The following is a 19,879-nucleotide window of genomic DNA, read 5'->3' on the forward strand; positions in this document are numbered from 1 at the left end:
CACATATGGCAAGTGTATTGGGCAACTGTATGTGCTTTGCATATTAAATAATAATATAACGGCTAAAGTCCCCAAGAATGACCTCCCTATTTTTAATAGACAACGATATTTCAACAGTTACCAAATCAGAACTCTGAATTTTCTGAACAAAAAGTTAGGTACTGTGTGGTCCTTTTTGAAATTTTTTGTGATAATGTTATTTGCTTTATTTCATAACAACAATAGTATTCTCCTTTAGCACTGTATGTCCTGAAAAAGTGATGTAAAGAATGCTCAGAACTAACTTTAAATAAAGACTCTGCTAAAAATACATAGTATCTATGTTCTTTAATCTATATAGACTGTTGTATTTATGATTTAGTTAAATTGTACTAGAACTCGATCCTAATATTCTTGTATCTAAGAAACCTAAGAAATCTTTTTTAGTTTCCATCCAAAGAATTGATTTATTTTGGGGCTCCAAAGAACATTGTTATAAATTATTAGTCTCACACTTAAGTTGGTTCTTAAGGCAGGACCTAGAATGGGAGTAAATGCTTTCTGTCGAGGCTTTACCATTACCTTCAGAGTGTGAGTCAGGTAGCAGTTGGGCCCAAAGTAACCTGGATCACAGATGCACTGTTCCTTTAAGCAATCTCCATGGCCTCTGCAGTTGTCCAAGCATCCAGGGCCCAGGTAGAAGTTATCGATTGCCCATTGCATGTCTGAGTACTTTTGATAGAACCTAAATCTTACTGGGCTATTAGCAACATAAAAGTAAAGGAATGAAAAAGAAAAGTTAACTTTCTTTAGGTTCATTTTCCTGTGTGTGCATTCAGTGTGTGCAAGAGAAAAAACATTTAAGACAGTCTGAGAGGATGAAATGGATTAATAAAACATGTTTTCTGACTGCCATTATTTTTCTATTTCTAGTCATGGAACATTAGAGCTAGTTTCATTTAAATTTTATAATATGTGAGCAAACTTGTAAAACACAATGAAAACACAGTAAAAGTTCTATTTCAAACAATGAGAACATTTTAAAACACAAAATTACCATCTATCATGTTGCTTATGAACTGGAATCCAGTGATTGCTTTGCAATTTAGATTCATTAATTGAATTTCTGAAATTGTACAGAAGGGGAGTGAATCCTTTGGCAGAGCCTTGTCAGCATATATCCAGCCCTCAGGTGCTTGGGAAATAGAAACTTTTGAATTCTCCAAAGATAATCAATATTCTCAGAGTAACTATGCTAATTAGAAAACAAATTTGAAAGGGTTATATTAAAGGATATTTCTCCAAGATTTTAATTTCATCATTGTTCTTCTCTGCCCTCTGGGGGAAATACAAACCTCATAATTAACCTTATATTAAAATATTCCACACCATGTTGGTATAAAGAGTCCAAAGTCCACGAGGGAACTTTATGGGGTGATAAAATATTCTGTATCTTGTTTCATGTGGTGGTTACATGGGTTATACAATGGTAAGAGCTCATTGCAATAAACAATTAAGAAATGTGCATTTTACTGAATGTAAATTATACTTCACTGTAAAAAAGAAAAGAGAACAGGAGGGGCAAAATGAAGCAAGGACATCATGGTGGTTCCCCAGCATGCATTTTACCCCAGATGAGTCATATGAGGTAATCATCGTAATATAATTCCCTCAACTACTGACTGAGTCAGGAAAGGGCATTCTTGAGTTAATTTGTACCAATGGTGTGCAAGGAGGTGCTTGCTCTGGCTCTCTTTGAAAGAAAAGCAACTCTTTCTCTCCCATGAATATAGGCAACAATGCATTTTGCGCCAGGTTTCTGAAAGTCGTTGATGTTCAGGGGACCCAGCCTGAAGTCTGAGTGTAGCTGAGGTGTGGACAGTGGAAAAAAGGGTTAACAATGTCCTTGAAGACACTGTTGAGCTTATGAAATCAACTAAATCCATTTATCTTTGGATTTTTTCATTTTAGGTATAATAAATTTCATTTTTTATTGATGTTTGAATACAGTTGTCTCCATTTTCCCACCACCACTTTCCCCCGCCCTACCCTCCCTCACCTCCCACCCTCAATCCTACCAGCTTTTGGCTTTGTCCATGGGTCCTTTGTACACAGCTAGTCTGAATTGGGTTTTCTGTTACTGAAGCTTAAAGCATCTTGATGTAGCTTCCTAGCAGGTTAATGGACTAACCCCTTTAGATTTGTTCCAGAAAACTGTGAATGATGATGTGGTAAATGAAATCTATGGGACACTGGAAAGCCATGCGGGAGCACCTCATTCAAAGGCTCTGTGTGTTCTGGTCATGTATCATAATTCTGTTTTACAAGAAGGTTTTTCATTTAGCCACACTCTATGATTCATATGTCAGAGGCTCACCTATCATTTTCTTTAATGATTCTTTTTTACTAATTTTACAGCCAAAGAGAAATCTTTTGGAATTGCTTTACATTAACTCATCCACAGTCTTTTCAGAGCACTGTTTAATCATTTTGGTTCACTATTGCTCCAAACTAATTACTTATCACTGCAGGTACAGAACATAAGGCTTTGATAAGAGAAAAATGAAACCTACAAAACATACTTGTACAAGTAGTATGAAGAGTTAGGATTTGTACAAACAGCATGGTGAGTTAGAATTTTGCTCCTGGCTCCATCTATCATGAATCGACAAGGCCTTAATGTGAAAAGTATATGGTGTCTGGTGCACCACAAACTACAAGGCCCATAAAGTAACATACACCTTTTTACCTGGCTCCATGGCCATCACTCTTGCTCTGTCCCCATATGCAGATACTGGGGTATGGAACATGAAAGGGCCTGCCAAGGCCCATCTTGACAAGTCTGAGAATAACAACCTGAGGTGTCCTTGAGTTATTAGCTCATCATGGAGTGGTGATGAGGTAATAACTAGAGAGGCTTTAGAGTTAGGGAGGAAGACAAAATTTCATCCACAATTACACAGAATTACACAGAATTTCAGGCTCAACCACAGTGTCCCTAATCTACTTCTGGATTGGAGCCAGGCTTTATTTTATTTTTTTAAAAGAATTTATTTATTTTATTTTATTTTTAGACAGAGGGGAAGGGAGAGAGACAGAGAGGGAGAGAAAAATTAATGTGTGGTTGCCTCTCGTGCCCCCCTACCAGGCACCTGGCCCACAACCCAGGCACGTGTGTTGACTGAGAATTGAACTGGTGACCCTTTGGTTGGCAAGCTAGTGCTCAATCCACTGAGCCACACCAGCCAGGGCATGGACAATTGGAACCAGGCTTTATTTTAATCTTCTACTTACTTTCCTACTAAACTTTCAGGGAGTGGGTAGGTGATCCTTTTCCATCCTTTAGTTGGAAAGAATACAGATGGCTGAGAAACACTTCCAGAGCATTTTGGGTCAGCAGGTAAGCATTGAGGGACCAGATAATTCCAGCTCACACCAAAGTCAGTAGAATACTGTATATGAATTTGATTCTGGGCAACTTTTTCAGACACTTTACATCCAACAGAGATCTAATAAAAAGAAAAGCAAGATTGTTAATACATTAAACCCTATCACGTTTCTACTCTAAACACCTGGCACAAGAAAGTTGCTGATCACTTAACAGACACTGCACCACATCTATTCTGTATTTTCAGGTTCATTATTTGTTCTGCTGATGGGTGGGAAAGTTGCTCAAGGTGACAAATTTATTTTGCCAAATGTATTTTGCAGGGAGTTTGGAAAGAAGCTGAAACCTGTGCTTTTGCCATGGCTGGCTGATTGCCTTGGAAGGCCTAGGCCCTAGCTTACAAATTGTTGTTTGTTGTGCTAATGGTTTGGCACTTCTATTTGGCACAATGCTGACCAAGAAGGATTGCTAACAGCTTTCCCAAGTTTACTATTTTGTCTTACAATTTATGACTCTCAATAAATCACTTTCGACTACATGTAAGACACAACAAAGTAATAACAGAAGGTAATTTTAATAAGGCTCAGCACTCTTTGTTGATGGAAGTAACCATAACGCCACATTTGTTGCTAAAGCAGTGGGACTAAAGTAGATAGAATGAATTGGTTGACATAAAATCTTGGCCAAAATTGACGTTAGCATTAATGCTATTCATGCCTTTGTTTTCCATAATTTTCTTTCTTCAGAAACATTAAAATGCTCTTGTAAAAAAAAAGTAGATACAACCATAATAGCTTTATTTTTCTCTTAAAGGACTTGGTAAGCTGCATAATGATTTAACTCAGGGAAATGGAATCAGTATCCTACATATTTATTATCAATATTTGTTTTATCAGTATTTAACCCGGAGCAGAAAGACATTATTCTTATGAAAGGTTAACCTTGAAATAGTCCAGAAATAAAATACTTTAAATCATTAAGTTATATAGTGTCAAGTTGTATATTACCTTAATATTAAATTTTACTATCCAAAGTATATATTGTCAATGAAATATAGTCTCTACAATTATTTTTCATTTTTATATGCTAGTATGTGGTTATTTGTGCAGTCAAGACTATAATATTCTCACCTTGAACTGCATGATCCAGCCCTCAGTGGGAGTCAAGTCGTGAGTCACAGCGTACACTTCTCTTCCATCGTGACTGCCGCAAAGCATGACACCATCTGGGGAGTCACAGAATCTTTCCACTGTACAATCATCATGGAAGAGCCAATGCTCATTCACTTAAAAAATAAAAGACAAAAATTTCATGACAAAAATACTTGAGGCAAATTTTCACTTTAAACAATATCTAGAATTAAGTATAAATCTCTATGATATATATCACATACAATCCACAGGCAAAACATGAATGTAAGCACATCATTTTAGGAATATGGACACTGGGAGGTTGAGATATACTTACTACTTGATATTGGTGAGGCTACATTTGGAAAAGAGTGTACGTATGTGTTGTAAGTGAAAATCTAAGGAAAACATCTATTTTTTTTCTGACAGATATTGAACTTCTAGGCAGGATCTAAAAAAGCAGAATGATTTTTTTATTAACATGATAGGGAAGTGAGTGGAAGTGAGTTAGCTACTTTTACTCAAATTCAAATAGCGTCATCTGGGTAATTAAAAAACTTGTTATCAGTCAAATTCTAGAACCAGTGATTACAAGGGGCTGGGGGGGAGGGGGAAGTGGAGAAGTGTCCATCAAAGGGTACAAAATTTCAGTAATAAGCTTTGGAGGTCTACTGTGTAACATAGGACCTATAGTTAACAATACTGTATTATATACTTAAAATTGGCTAAGAGAGATGTTGTATTAAGTGCTAGTCCCATAACAGAAAAGTCAATATTAAAAAAGGGAAGGGAGCAGAAGAAATCCTTTGGAGGTGATTGATAAATTTATGACCTTAATTGTAGTAATTGTTTCATGTGTGTATACCTATCTGCAAACTCATCAAGCTATATCAATTACACCTCAATAAAGTGATATAAAAAAAGCTTCTAAGAGTCTAAGGACAACTTAAGCAAGATTATGATTTGGTAGTGCAGAGTACCTCCTATTCTCTCTCTCTCTCTCTCTCTCTCTCTCTCTCTCTCTCTCTGTCACACACACACACACACACACACACACACTCATAATTCCATTTTTTCTTCTGGAAGAAGTGTTTGTAACATCATATTTTATTCCAGAAAGGTTTGAAGTTAAACATATCTACAAGTTGCATCTAATTCATGATGTACTTTGATTTTAGGTTCAACTTTCCCCTGAAAGTTCCCTGGTGAGCTCCAGTATTTGCAGTGGAGGTGAACAAATGGGCACAACTAGAGGCTCAGGACCTCTGCACATGCTGAAGGCTTGGAAGGCCTCAGAGGCTTGAGAAGACACCAGACAATGAAATTGGAATTCAGCCTTTACCTGTGTTGTATCCTTTCAATTTTGTCTGTGCATGCTGTACACCTGTAGAATAAGCAGTATATATCTGGGATTCAAATAGCTACTGCAGCAGCATTATCTGTCAGGTTTCACCTTGTGGGATTGGGAGCCACGTTCAATCCTCTATCACTGGTATAGGACTCAAGAGTCAAAGTGCAGACACTTGATTCCAGTAAGAATACCTGAGACAGCTTATTCTGAGGTACATATTTTATTTTGTGCCAGACCTCTGCAATTCCAGTGAAAGAAGGTTTACATTAAGTAACTAACTCAACAATCTGTTCTGCAATATCACAAACAGCTTCTCTAAGTAGATATTAGTTTCTAGGAATACCATTTTTGCAAAACAAGCAGGTGGCAGGAAATTTGTTCCTTTCATTGTATATCACTAATTAAACCTAGAGTAAATATCAGCATTTTAGGTATTCAAAAATAATCTATATTTGTTTTCATTTATATAGAAGCAGTACTTAAGTTATTATCTGACTATAAGCTCACTATATAAACCGTTACACAGGAAAAAGCCCCAAATGATTTAGCAAAGTTTTCAACCAGATCTATGTAAGTAAATCTTAATAACCTTCTTAAGAGAATAAGACTACTTGGTAGTAGTGAGGAAAATTTTAAGCTTTTCTTACTTAAAAGGTGATTTTTATTAAATAAATTTATACTTGTACCACTGTACCACATGATATACTAATAAATGAATTAATGAGAATAACTGAATATTCAGCAATGCCAAAATGACAAACAACTTATAATAAAATAGTATACAGACTTTAAAATGGTATTTTCTTTTTTAATCTATTTTGATTATGCTATTACAGTTGTCCCATTTCCCCTCCTTTATTTCCCTCTGCCCTGAACACCCCCTCCCACCAGCATTCCCCTGCCTTTAGTTCATGTCCATGGGTTATACATATAAGTTCTTTGGCTTCTACATTTCCTATACTATTCTTACCCTACCCCTGTCTATTTTCTACCTACCATTTATGCTTCTTATTCCCTGCATGTTTTCCCCATTCTCCCCCCTCCACTTCCTCGCTGATAACCCTCCATGTGAACTCCATTTCTGTGACTCTGTTCCTGTTCCAGTTTGCTTTGTTCATTTTTTTTTAGGTTCAGTTGTTGATAGTTGTGAGTTTGTTGTCATTTTACTGTTCATATTTCTGATGATCTTCTTCTCCTTAGGTAAGTCCCATTAATATTTCATATAATAAAGCCTTGGTGATGATGAACTCCTTGAACTTGACCTTATCTGGGAAGCACTTTATCTGCCCTTCCATTCTAAGTGATAGCTTTGCTGGATAGAGTAATCTTGGATGTAGGTCCTTGTTTTTCATGACTTGGAATACTTCTTTCCAGCCCCTTCTTGCCTGTAAGATTTCTTTTGAGAAATCAGCTGACAGTCTTATGGGAACTCCTTTGTAGGTAACTGTCTCCTTTTCTCTTGCTGCTTTTACAATTCTCTCCTTATCTTTAATCTTGGATAATGTAATTATGATGTGCCCTGGTGTGTTCCTCCTTGGCTCCAACTTCTTTGGGATTCTCTGAGCTTCTTGGATTTCCTGGAAGTCTATTTCCTTTGCCAGATTGGGGAAATTCTCCCTTATTAGTTTTTGAAATACCTTTTCAATTTCTTGCTCTTCCTCTTCTCCTTCTGGCACCCCTATGATTCAAATGTTGGAATGTTTAAAGATGTCCTGGAGGTTCGCAAGCTTCTCCTCATTTTTTTTTTTTTGAATTCTTGTTTCTTCATTCTGTTCTGGCTGAATGTTTCTTTCTTCCTTCTACTCCAAACTGTTGGTTTGAGTCCTAGTTTCCTTCCCATCACTGTTGGTTCCCTGTAGATTTTCCTACATTTTACATAATGCAACCTTCATTGCTGCCTGGATCTTTTTTTATGTTGTTGAAGTACCCGGTCAGTTCCTGGAGCATCTTGGTAACCAGTGTTTTGAACTGTGTATCTGATAGTTTGGCTATCTCTTCATCACTTAGTTGCACTTTTTCTAGAGCTTTGAACTGTTCTTTCATTTTGACCATTTTTTTTGCTCTCAGTGCACCGGTTACACAGTAAGGGGCAGAGCTTTAGGTGTCCACTAGGGCGGGGCAACCCTTGTTGCTGCATTGTGATGCTGTATGTAGGGGAGGGGTCTGAGAGGGAACAGTGTTCCTTGCTCTGCTCTCTGCCAGTTTTCAGTCACTTCCCTCACTTCCCACAATCAAAAGGGCCCTTCTGGTGATGATTCTTGATGGGTGGGTTTGTGTATGTTCTAGGACCCTGTGAGTCTCTCCAACAAACTCTCCTGTGAGGCTGGGAGTTTCCTCCACTGCTGTCTCAGCCCACAGGTGTTTTCAGTCAGAGGTTTTGAGGCTTTATTTCCCCACTCTGGAACCCTGGGTTGCATGGTCTGTCTTCCTCCTTAGTTGTTCCTCCTCGTTTATCTGCACGTGAATATGGGACTACCTAGTCTGAAAGCCACTGCCTCACCCAGTCCACCAGCTACCATCTTTCCTGTGCCAGTCCTTCAGCCACTAGTGGCCCTGCCATTAGTCTTCTCTACCTGGCTGTCTGTCTCTGCCCCTCCTACCAGTCTGGATGAATGTTTCTTCTTTAACTCCTATGGTTGTTGGACTTCCACACAGTTCAATTTTCTGTCAGTTCTGGTTGTTTTTTGTTTTTAAATTTATTGTTGTCCTTCTTCTGGTTGTGTGAGGAGGCACAGTGTCTCTATCTATGCCTCCATCTTGGCTGGAAATTCAATTTTGTTTATTAAGTAATTTACTCATTCAAAAACATCTGAAAGTCTTCTGAATATAAGAGACTTATCCTATGCCTTTTTTCATAATAATTGCTGATAATTACGCTTTGATCAGCACCCTGCTGAAGTGGACAGAGTTTAGTTGACCCCAGTAGGATTGCAGTGTGAGTACCAGCAGTCAAAATGATATTTTCAAGGATATTTAAGGACATGGGAAAGCGATCAGAATTCTAAATGAAGAAAAGTAGGATTCAAAACATGTATAATTTATGACTATAATTTTGTTAAAAATATCTTTATATAAAGGCATAGAAAAAAGAATCTAATAAAAATACCAAAATATTGATGATGGTTATCCTCTGGGTCATTTTTATTTTCATCCTCAAGATTTTTTGTATTTTCTTAATTTCACACTCTGAATATGTATTACTTTTATAATAAAACATTAATAATTAAATATTTTAAATGATTAAAATTCCTCAAATTTCAAAAATTTTTCAGCATAGGTTTCATTCCTCTGAAAGGTTCTTGTCTTATTATTGTGAAATACATCTACTTTTCTATGCAAGAGTCTAGGATCAAGTTCAATGTGATACAGTCTCACCGTCTGATGAATGTATGGTGAATATTCTATCTATTTTCACTGTTTGGGAAAACCTTGCAGTGTTGGTGAGATGCACAGTTAAACATGTCTTCTTGATCTAAAGACGCTATGGAGTGTCACCACAGACATGGCATGACAAAGCCACATACTTAATCTAAGACATAACTTTATTTTTTTATTATTTTTAAAAATATTTTATTTATTTATTTTTAGAGAGGGAAGGTAGGGAGATAGAAAGAGAGAGAGAAACATCAATGTGCGGTTGCTGGGGGTCATGGCCTGCAACTTAGACATGTACCCTGACTGGGAATTGAACCTGCGACACTTTGGTTCGCAGCCCATGCTCAATCCACTGAGCTATGCCAGCCAGGGCTAAGGCACAACTTTAATAAAAGGTGACCAAAACAGTGTAATGAAATGAAAAGAAAAGAATACATTGAAGATAAGAATAGCATGAAGACATACTAGTTCTCCAGGATCACTGGGATCACTGTGTCATGAGCATTAAGAGTAATCAGCAACACCTTGGACACTCTGGAACAGGGAATGCCATCACAAATGTATCTGACAGGCACCATAGCCAACAAAACACCAATATTGACTCCAATATTGACACCAATATTAACTCCAATATTAAAAAATGTGACCAGAAAGTGTTGGCTTTCTACCCACAGTAGAAAATGGAAACAGAAATGGAAAATTTTCTAACAAAAAAATACTCCAGTTAACAAAATTATAGAATGTTATTTATTAAAAACATAGTTGGTGGCTTGAGAGAAAGAAGATAGTTACAATGTAAACTAGCAAGGATGAGAAAAACCAAAAGAGTGACCCCCCACTCTCACTGCTCCTGTATCAATTGAGAATGTGTAAAAGGTTCCACATTGCATTCCTTTGTAAAGAGCCAAATCCAAACTGCATCTCCACTGGATTTTTATTTAGTATTATGAAAAATTTACCTGCAGTTTTATCCTCCATAAACATGTCAAAAGCAATTCTCCCAACAGGGCCGGCATCTGCAGGGGAGCGCTCGTGCTGGGGCACTGGGGCACTGCTGAACGTGTCCAGCATGACAGTCCTCTGGTCGGCAGAGCCTGAGATGAGGACATTGTCGATGGCCCAGTCGTTCTGATCTGGGCCGTCATGTCTTGGCTGCCACCAGCGGAAGCGAGTAGCAATCTCTTTAGCATCAGCGGGGAGAAGGATATTCACAAACCTGTGAGAAAAGGATGGTGGGGGAGGGAGAAAGTCTTGTCAAATGTCTCATGTAAGTAAATGATTTACAACCATGTCACAGGGTGAGTGAGGAGAGGACATTGACTAAAATAATCTTTAAAAACCATGATGAACTGGCTTGATCTTATAAAGTCTGTCAAGTCACTAAACTGGGGAAATATAAAGTGAACAATTCAAGTGTCCAGGAACTACCAACTTACTCAATGGCCCCTGGGTAGCCTCAGAGGGACTCCACAATTTTCTGCTTGCCTGGGACGCCTCGAGATCTGTAGGCCTAGAGTAAACGCATATGCACTTGGGTAGAGATAGCCAATTGACATTTCTCTCTTTTTTTGGCACCTTGGAGTTAATTCATTTGTTTCTTCTTCCTGTCTCCTTGATTTCATTCTACTCACAATGAGTACCAGCAATTTCCTCGAAATATGCACACTGGATTGTGGCAGGATGTTTGGACTCTCAACCTGACAGTACCAGCCTGTAAGGAATTACTTTATCAGTTGCCTGTGGTTTGATGTTGACTTCGTCTTTATGTTTCATCGAAAACATTATACTAAGAAATGCTGCACGAGAGCCATAGGCTAATAAGCCCAGTACGACATCTCTGGCTCAGTCACCAAGGACAGATATGGAAAGACATGGCTCCAAGCTCCAACATGGACCTTAACCCACTAAAATAAAGTCTAAAATACCCTCTTGGGGATTAAGCAAGATGTATTCAAAGCTAGGATGCTTTTAGTTGAATTTCCATACAGTACCTGGATTTTAAATACTTTGTTTGATTATGTCCATCATTTTTTGCAGCTTTTGGGCCATGACAGCTTAATGGATCTTGGTCTTAGGGAAGGAAGGTGTAGACTGTGAGTCCTAGACCTTACTGAGTAGTTACTGGCAGTTTGGAGACCATTGGTCTTTAGGCAAATAATATTTTCCTAAGTTCATTTCCTCATGCATCTTAATTTTGAAAGGTCATCTGTGCCCTTCCCACCACCTTTTTGTATGTTCACCCTGTAAGATCTTTCTATAATTTATCTCCATTGATTTAGCATGTTTAATTAACATTTTAAAATGTATTAAATAATATCAGAAAATCTATCCATTCCTGGAGGGACATACAACCACACTTCTTTACCCAGAGCAATCATCCTTTAATAGCTTTATTTTTCTTTCCTATTTCTGTATTAGTTGCTTTTCTCTGATAAATTCTTCACCACAGTTAAAAAGCCTTTGGTGTGGAAATTTATCTAAGGCTTCTAAAATTTTAAGTTAATAAATTATGACCACAGTTCCTATCTTGGTCAGTTAGTTTTGCCTTTAGAAAAATAAAGTAGTTTAGACATTTATGCTTTTGTCTTCCAGAAACATAACTTCCTCCTCCCTGTGTATAGTGCTGTTTAAATGTTCAGAACTCACACTTGAGAGTCCTTATCACTTCCTTCACAAAGACCAAGAAAGTGGTTTACTTGGTATGTCTATTATCTCCTACTAATAATGAGTACTTTTTTTTTGCACTATGACATTGTGTACCACTTAGATTTTATTGGATTTTTATTGGTGTCCAACTTTAATCTAACTGAGGGATTTAGATCTTTTGCTTGTGGCAGAGATTGCTGGCATTTCCTCAACTACCATTTTCCTCTTCTTCCTTTATAATAGGAACTCATCTTTTTAGGCAGGCAAGCGTCACCCAGAATAGAGATAATGTGTCCAGACTCCCTTACATCTCGGTGTGTCTCTGTGACAAAGTTCTGGCCACTAGCAGGGGAATAGAAATATGGTCAACTGACAAGAAGTGTCCTTGAAGGGAGACAGCACACCCTTCTTGCCCATCCTCCTTCTTGCTGGTTGGAATGTGGAGAAGCTAGAGTTTCTCTTTTGGAGGTCCTGTGTTGAGTGTGGCAGTAGTACAAGGTAGAAGGATCCTGGGTCTCTATGCTTTTGTGGAACCACTGGAGCAGCCCTGGGCTATTTACATAAGAGGGGAAAAACCCTTTTGTTTACATCATTTTGAGTTTTCTGTCATTCACAGCTGAACCTATTCTTAACTAATGCTAAATTTAAATGATCATTTACAATATTTTAAAAGTTTTTATTTTACCTAATTTGTAGCCTATACCTGGTTTTCCATGCACTGAGGTATTATCTACGTATCTATGTTTTCTCTTCTCTTCTTTTTTTTTCTGGTGCATTTCTTTATTCTTGATTGGCTGAATTTACTCCCCCTCTCCTCATCTTTTCCCTCCTTTCTTCTTTGCTCTCCAGTCCTCCAGCCTTCTCCTTTTCTCTTGTCTTACCCTCTTTTTCCTTCTTCTCCTCCTACTTAAATAAATATGCCCTTTTCCTTTTTAACAAAGTTTTTGACTTTCCTAATTAGTCATATTGATTGCTTTCTGCCCGTCAAGAATATATATATTTAAAAATGATCCATGCACTGGGTTTATTCAGGATTTTTAAATAAGGAATTTAAAACTAGACTCTAGGCTTCTTATGGATATTTATATTTTATTGTGTTTATTTTCTAGCCCTCGATTCTTTAAAATGGAGTGAATACTACATAAATAAATATTTTTTGTTTACATTTTCCCAAAATGTTGTTGAACTTAATTATCACAGTCTCATGATTTATATGCATTTTTGTTCTGTATCTACTTATTACTGGCATTATGATAGTGTATGTTACCTTATTCTGAATTTGAACACTAATTAGTCTTAAAAACCCAAACCAGCTGTTTATCCATCTCAAAAACCTTATCTTCATGTCAGTCTTGGAGGCATCCTTTACTGATGAGTAAGGTCGAGGTCCCCTTTGGTCCCTGGGATAGATTTGCTGGCAGGTCTGACCAAGAATCTTTGCTCATCATAGTAGTTAATAGAGATGACATAGGGTAGAATACAAACCCAGGTTTACTGTACTGGTCATAGAAAATTTCCATGAGCAGGTTCCAGGTAATGCCTCCATTGACAGAATATTCCAAGAGAACACCTTGGTTACGGTTGTTTGGTGTAATCAGGCATCCGTACATGAAGTAAAACTGGATAAACTCAGCATTAGTGAGATTTAGATCCACGGTGACTAACAGTCGACTGCAACCCTGAGGAAAAGCAGAATGCAACAGACAGTGGTTAGGAATTGTGATTGCAGGTTATAGGTTTTCTCTGGCTTCGACTGTTTTTATTTTCCCTTTATAATACAAGCCACACAGTATTATAATACTCATTTTCTTATCATCTCTCCTGTTACACTCAATCCTAATATGGCCTCTGGCACAGAGTAGGTACTCAGCAAATATTTGCTGAATTTTGACATTTCATTATTCTTACTTACAAGGGCAATGTATTTTATTCAAGGAGGTTCTCTTTTATCTTCTTATAAGAAAGATGAGAGCTGAAATTAAAGTAACTATTCTGTTTTTAATAAACTATTTCCAATTATTCACAGGCATTTATTATAACTAGAGATAATAGTTATAATGCTTTTTATTTAAACTTTTATAGTTGATTTTAATGTCACTAGTATTAATTCATTAATGTAGGTAGGTAGAGATTTCTTGGTTGAACATAGGAGGAAAACTAGGCCTCTTTAGAATTCCACCTAAGCTAAGCAGAGTATTATAAATAAACACTGTGCTCCTAGTCAGTGTTGTTGATTACAAAATCTTATACATTGTGACTAGAGGGAAGATGGCGGCTTTACTCTAGGCAGCGTGTTTCTCGGCTTCTGTGAAGAGGAGGGAAACTCGAGGATCGGTGGAGAAATAGAGCAAGTGGACTAGGTTACTGAGTCACTTTTGAAAGCAGGACATCAAAAATTATTGCGATCACTGAAAAACCAGACGGTAAGGAGACTGCTTCAGGACAAAAGGGACCCAGGGATCAGCGCGGGGTCTAGGGGGGTGCAGTCCCCAGGCCTGGTGCTCCTGGGTATGCCTCAGGGCTCCAGGGAGAGGGGAGTCGCTGCTCCCTCCCCCAAATATGGGGGTTGAGCAACTCCAGGGGAGAACGTGTTGCTTGAAGGAACAGATTGGCCAGTTGGACTGGGAAAAAATCACCCAGGGACTATGAACACCTACCCAGAGACCTGGGAGAAGTGAGGGCCTCCAGCCGACATGACCAGGGGCAGCCGGGAAATGCATCTGCACCCCTAGCCTGGTGGGAGTGCTGATCCATGGAAAACACAGAGCCAGGAAGGGCTCAGCTCACGCCCTGTCGGGAAGCCTGACTCCCAAGCTGTGATCCCGGGAGGGATGCGGCGCTTAGTGCGTTCCTACAGTAGTAACTCAAAAATTTCCAGCCAGCCTGACCAGGGGTGGCTGGGAAATGTGCCAACACCCCTAGCCCGGTCAAAGTGCGGATTGTGGAAAACACAGAGCCAGGAAGGGCTCGGCTCGAGCCCCATTGGGAAGCCTGACTCGCATGCGCTGTGAACCTGGAAGGGTCTCAGCATGGCACTTAGGGAGATCCTAGAGCCCGAATCTCAAAAGTTTGGTGGAGGGGCGTGCCCTTTTACGACTCCCAGGGAGGGCACAGTGAATCCCAAAATGTCGTGGGTGCCTCCTGAGATCATAGAGCTGGAACCCTGCAGGACCCTGAAGTCCGGAAGAACATGGCAGTGAGCTCCGGAGAGCGAGTGTTCTCAGGAGCGCCCAGGGTAGCTGACAGACTGGCTGAGATCTGGCTGGGAAGAGAGAGAAGCATTTCAAAGGTCCCTCAACCAGCTGAAGCCAGCAAGATCAGAAAAACTGGTCTGGCCAGTAAGAAACCAAGAAGAGGTTTTTTTTTTTTATTATTTTGTTTGGTTTTGTTTTGTTTTTGTGGCTGTTGTTGATTGATTGATTTTATCTTGTGTTTTATGTGACATTTTATTCTTCAATTCTTATTATTTTTATACCTCGCAATCCCTTATGTTTCTCTTCCATTCATCCTAATATTATTCTTTCCATTCCAAATTTATCTCTCCTGCACTCCATCTTCTGCTTTTCTTTCCTTTTTTTTTAATCTTGCAAGTTACTGTAAATTTGTATTATCTTTTTCTCACTTTTCTGCCATTTTTTATTTTAATAATATTTTGGTATTCTTTTTCTTTTTGTATAATCTTCTTTGCTTGGCTGGTTATACTGTCATTTGATAGGTTCCCCCTAGTATCTCAGTCACAATGTGTTGATAATTTACTATCCTTCATCTGTGTTCCATTCATACACCTCTCAAGGTTCTATACTCTTTATTCTTGTTATCTAGATCTCATCAATTCTGCCACAAGACTGTCACTTTACTATTACTGTTAATAAGGCCTAGTCCATACAATTGTAAATACTACTCAATACTCCTACCTGATCTCAGCCCACTTTGCAATTTTCTGAACTATACTATTGTGGGGGTTGTCTCTATTCTTTTATACACTACTCCTATATACTAATCTTTAATCCAACCCTACCTTAGAATCTGACCTCCCACAGCCTCACAGCTTTCTAGATCCAACTAACAATCCTCTCGTCCCCAATAAGAGTCTTATCCTCTTTCCATCCTTTCTAAAATGTGGATAGTGGGGTGGAGGATCACGGTTAACACTATAAGGAGCCAAAGGATAACCCATCTCTTCTCTACTGGCTGCTAATGTAAATATCATAGTACATTGTCTTGCTGTCTTAAACCATTTCGCCTTACTCCTCCAACTGATCACAAAAAAAGAGTAGGGAGAAGATGTGAACACCAGGATACATGAAGGAGATTGCATTACTTAATCTCACAAATATTCTACCACAGAAGTTCACACCATAATTACAGGTAATCAGAACAGATCAATTTAAGAAACAAGAAGAAACAAGGAGAAACCCATGAACAATGAGAAAACAAAGAAACAACCCCCAATTGAAGGGAAACGAGGAAGCCTCAGGAAAAATGCTAAATAAAATAGAGGCAACTCAACTATCAGATAGTGAGTTCAAAACAATGATTATCAGGAAGTTCAATGAACTCACAATGAGCCATCAGAAATTAGAGGGAAACTATATCAATCTCACTGCAAACTATATAAACATGAAAAAGGAAATAGAAACTCTCAACAAAGGTCAAGAGGAAATGAAGAATACAATTTCTGAACTGAAAAACACAGTAGAAGGAATGAAAAGCAGGATTGATGAAGCAGAAGATGGGATTAGAGAGCTGGAGGACAAAGAAGAAAACAACATCCAGAAAGAGCAAGAAAAGGAAAAAAGGCTCAGAAAGAATGAAGAGGGATTAAGAGAAATGCAAGACAATATGAAATGTAATAATATCTGTATAATAGGGATACCAGAAGGAGAAGAAGAAGAGCAAGGGAACGAAAACCTAGTTGAACAAGTAATGAAGGAGAACTTCCCTAATTTGATGAGAGAAAAAGTCACACAAATCCAGGAAACACAGAGAGTCCCAATCAAGAGGAACCCAAAGAGACCCACCTCAAGACACATCATAATTAAAATGGCAAAATTTCAACACAAAGAGAGAATCTTAAAGGCAGCAAGGGAGAAAAAGGAAGTAACACACAAGGGAGCCCCAATAAGGCTAACAGCTGACTTCTCAATGGAAACACTTCAAGCCCGAAGAGAATGGCAAGAAATACTCCAGGTAATGAGAACCAGAGGTCTGCAACCAAGGCTACTATATCCAGCAAGGTTCTCAGTCAAGATAGAAGGCCAAATAAGAAGCTTCCCAGACAAAAGAAGTCTAAAAGAATACACCTCGACCAAACCAGCCCTGTAAGAGATTCTAAAGGGACTGCTTTAAGGAACGGAAGGAAAAGAGAGAGAGAGGAACACACGTACATAAAAGACAATGAATAAGTACCTATCAATAATAACCTTAAACGTAAATGGATTAAATGCTCCAATCAAAAGACACAGAATAGCTTAATGGATAAGAAAAAATGACCCACATATCTACTGTCTACAAGAGACCCACCTCAGGATAAAAGACCTACACAGGCTGAAAGTGAAGGGCTGGAAACAAATATCCCAAGCAAATGGACAGGAAAAAAAAGCCGGGTAGCAATACTCATATCAGACAAAATAGACTTCCAAAAAAGGTCCATAAAGAGAGACCCAGAAGGTCACTTCATAATACTCAAGGGAAGAATCCACCAAGAAGACATAAATATTGTAAATATATATGCACCCAACATAGGAGCACCCAAATACATAAAGAAAATCTTAGAGGACTTCAAGAAAGATATGGACAGCAACACAATTATAGTGGGAGATTTTAACACTCACTATCAAAAATGCGTAGATCTTCCAAACAAAATATCAACAAAGATATTGTGGCATTGAACAATACCCTTGATGAAATGGACTTTACTGATATATACAGAGCCCTCCATCCAAAAGAAGTTAATTATACATTCTTTTCAAATGTACATAGAATATTTTCAAAGATAGACCACATGATAGGACACAAAACAAGCCTCAACAATTTCAAGAAAATTGAAATCATACCAAGCATTTTCTCAAACCACAAGGGACTGAAGCTAGAAACCAACCACAAGGAAAAAACCCAAAACACTCAAAATCATGGAGATTAAATAGCATGCTATTAAACAATGAATGGGTCAAGAATGATATTAGGGAAGAAATCAAAAGGTTTCTGGAAACAAATGAAAACGAACTCACAACAACCCAAAACTTATGGGACACAGCCAAGGCAGTCCTGAGAGGGAAGTTCATAGCGACACAGGCCCACCTAAAAAAGTTAGAAACATTCCAAACAAACAGCCTAACCCTATGTCTACAAGAACTCGAGGAACAACAACAAAGGCAGCCCAGAGCAAGCAGAAGGAAGGAAATAACCAAGATCAGAGCAGAATTAAATGACATAGAAACTGAAAGCACAATTCTAAGGATCAATGAATCCAAGAGCTGGTTCTTTGAAAAGATAAACAAAATCAACAAGCCTTTAAGCAGACTCATCAAGAAAAAAAGAGAGAAGACTCAAATAAACACAATCAGAAATGAAAGAGGAGAGATTACAACAGATACCACAGAAATACAAAGGATTGTAACAAATTACTACAAAGAACTGTAAGCCAAGAAATTTGAAAACCTAGATGAAATGGATAAATTTCTAGAAAAATATAATCTTCCAAAACTCAATGAAAAAGAAGCAGAAAGCCTGAACAGACCAATAACAACAAAAGAAATTGAAGCAATAATCAAAAAACTCCCAACACACAAAAGCCCTGGACCAGATGGTTTCACAGGAGAATTCTACAAAGCATTTAAGGAAGAGCTAACCCCTATCCTTTACAGACTATTCCAAAAAATCCAAAAAGATGGGAGTCTCCCAAACTCTTTTTATGAGGCCAACATCATCCTAACTCCAAAAGCAGATAAAGACACAACAAAGAAAGACAACTTCAGGCCAGTATCACTGATGAACATTGACACTAACATCCTCAACAACATACTGGCAAACCGCATCCAACAATACATTAAAAAGATCATACACCATGACCAAGTTGGATTCATCCCAGGTATGCAAGGATGGTTCAATATTCGCAAATCAGTAAATGTAATACATCACATAAACAAAAGTAAAGGCAAAAACCACATGATCATATCAATAGATGCAGAAAAAGCATTTGATAAGGTACAGGACCCATTTATGGTAAAAACACTCAGCAAAGTGGGAATACAGGGAGTATTCCTCAACATAATAAAGGCCATATATGAGAGACCTACAGCCAACATCATACTCAATGGGCAAAATTAAAATCTTTTCCACTAAGATCAGGAACAAGACAAGGCTGTCCACTTTCACCACTTCTATTCAATATAGTACTGGAAGTTTTAGCCACAGCAATCAGACAAGAAAAAGAAATAAAAGGCATCCAAATCAGAAAGGAGGAAACAAAACTGTCACTGTTTGCAGGTGACATGATAGTATACATAGAAAATCCTATAGACTCCACCAAAAAACTGCTTGACCTAATAAATGAATTTGGCAAAACAGCGGGATACAAAGTCAATATCCAGAAATCAAAGGCATTTCTGTACACCAACAATGAAACAGCAGAAGCAGAGATCAAGGAAAAAATCCCATTTGAAATAGCAAAAAGACAAATAAAATACCTAGGAATAAGCCTAACCAAAGAGGTAAAAGACCTGTATTCAGAAAACTATATAACACTCAGGAAAGAAATCAAGGAAGACACAAACAAATGGAAACATATACCGTGTTCATGGATTGGAAGAATTAATATCATCAAAATGTCCATACTACCCAAAGCAATTTATACATTCAATGCAATTCATATTAAAGTACCAATGGCATATTTCACAGACATAGAACAAACACTTCAAAAATTTATATGGAATTATAAACGACCCTGAATAGCTGCTGCAATTTTGAGAAAGAAGAGTAAAGTAGGAGGGATCACAATACCTTACACTA

General features: G+C 38.0%; 1 protein-coding gene across 5 annotated transcripts in view; it reads right to left on the reverse strand.

Annotated features, from left to right (window-relative positions):
• Positions 1-19,879, reverse strand: part of RELN (reelin) — a 567,213-nt gene that overhangs the window by 27,864 nt on the left and 519,470 nt on the right. For all 5 annotated transcript variants that reach the window (XM_036010728.1, XM_036010729.1, XM_028525327.2 and 2 more), the window contains exons 49-53: positions 13,355-13,548; positions 10,183-10,439; positions 4,498-4,652; positions 3,274-3,488; positions 562-739 (exon numbers count right to left, since the gene is read on the reverse strand). In XM_036010728.1, coding sequence (XP_035866621.1) covers positions 562-739; positions 3,274-3,488; positions 4,498-4,652; positions 10,183-10,439; positions 13,355-13,548 — 999 coding nt within the window. The remainder of the gene's footprint in view (positions 1-561; positions 740-3,273; positions 3,489-4,497; positions 4,653-10,182; positions 10,440-13,354; positions 13,549-19,879) is intronic.

This window comes from Phyllostomus discolor, chromosome 10 (genome assembly GCF_004126475.2).
Source record: "Phyllostomus discolor isolate MPI-MPIP mPhyDis1 chromosome 10, mPhyDis1.pri.v3, whole genome shotgun sequence".
Lineage (NCBI taxonomy): Eukaryota > Metazoa > Chordata > Mammalia > Chiroptera > Phyllostomidae > Phyllostomus > Phyllostomus discolor.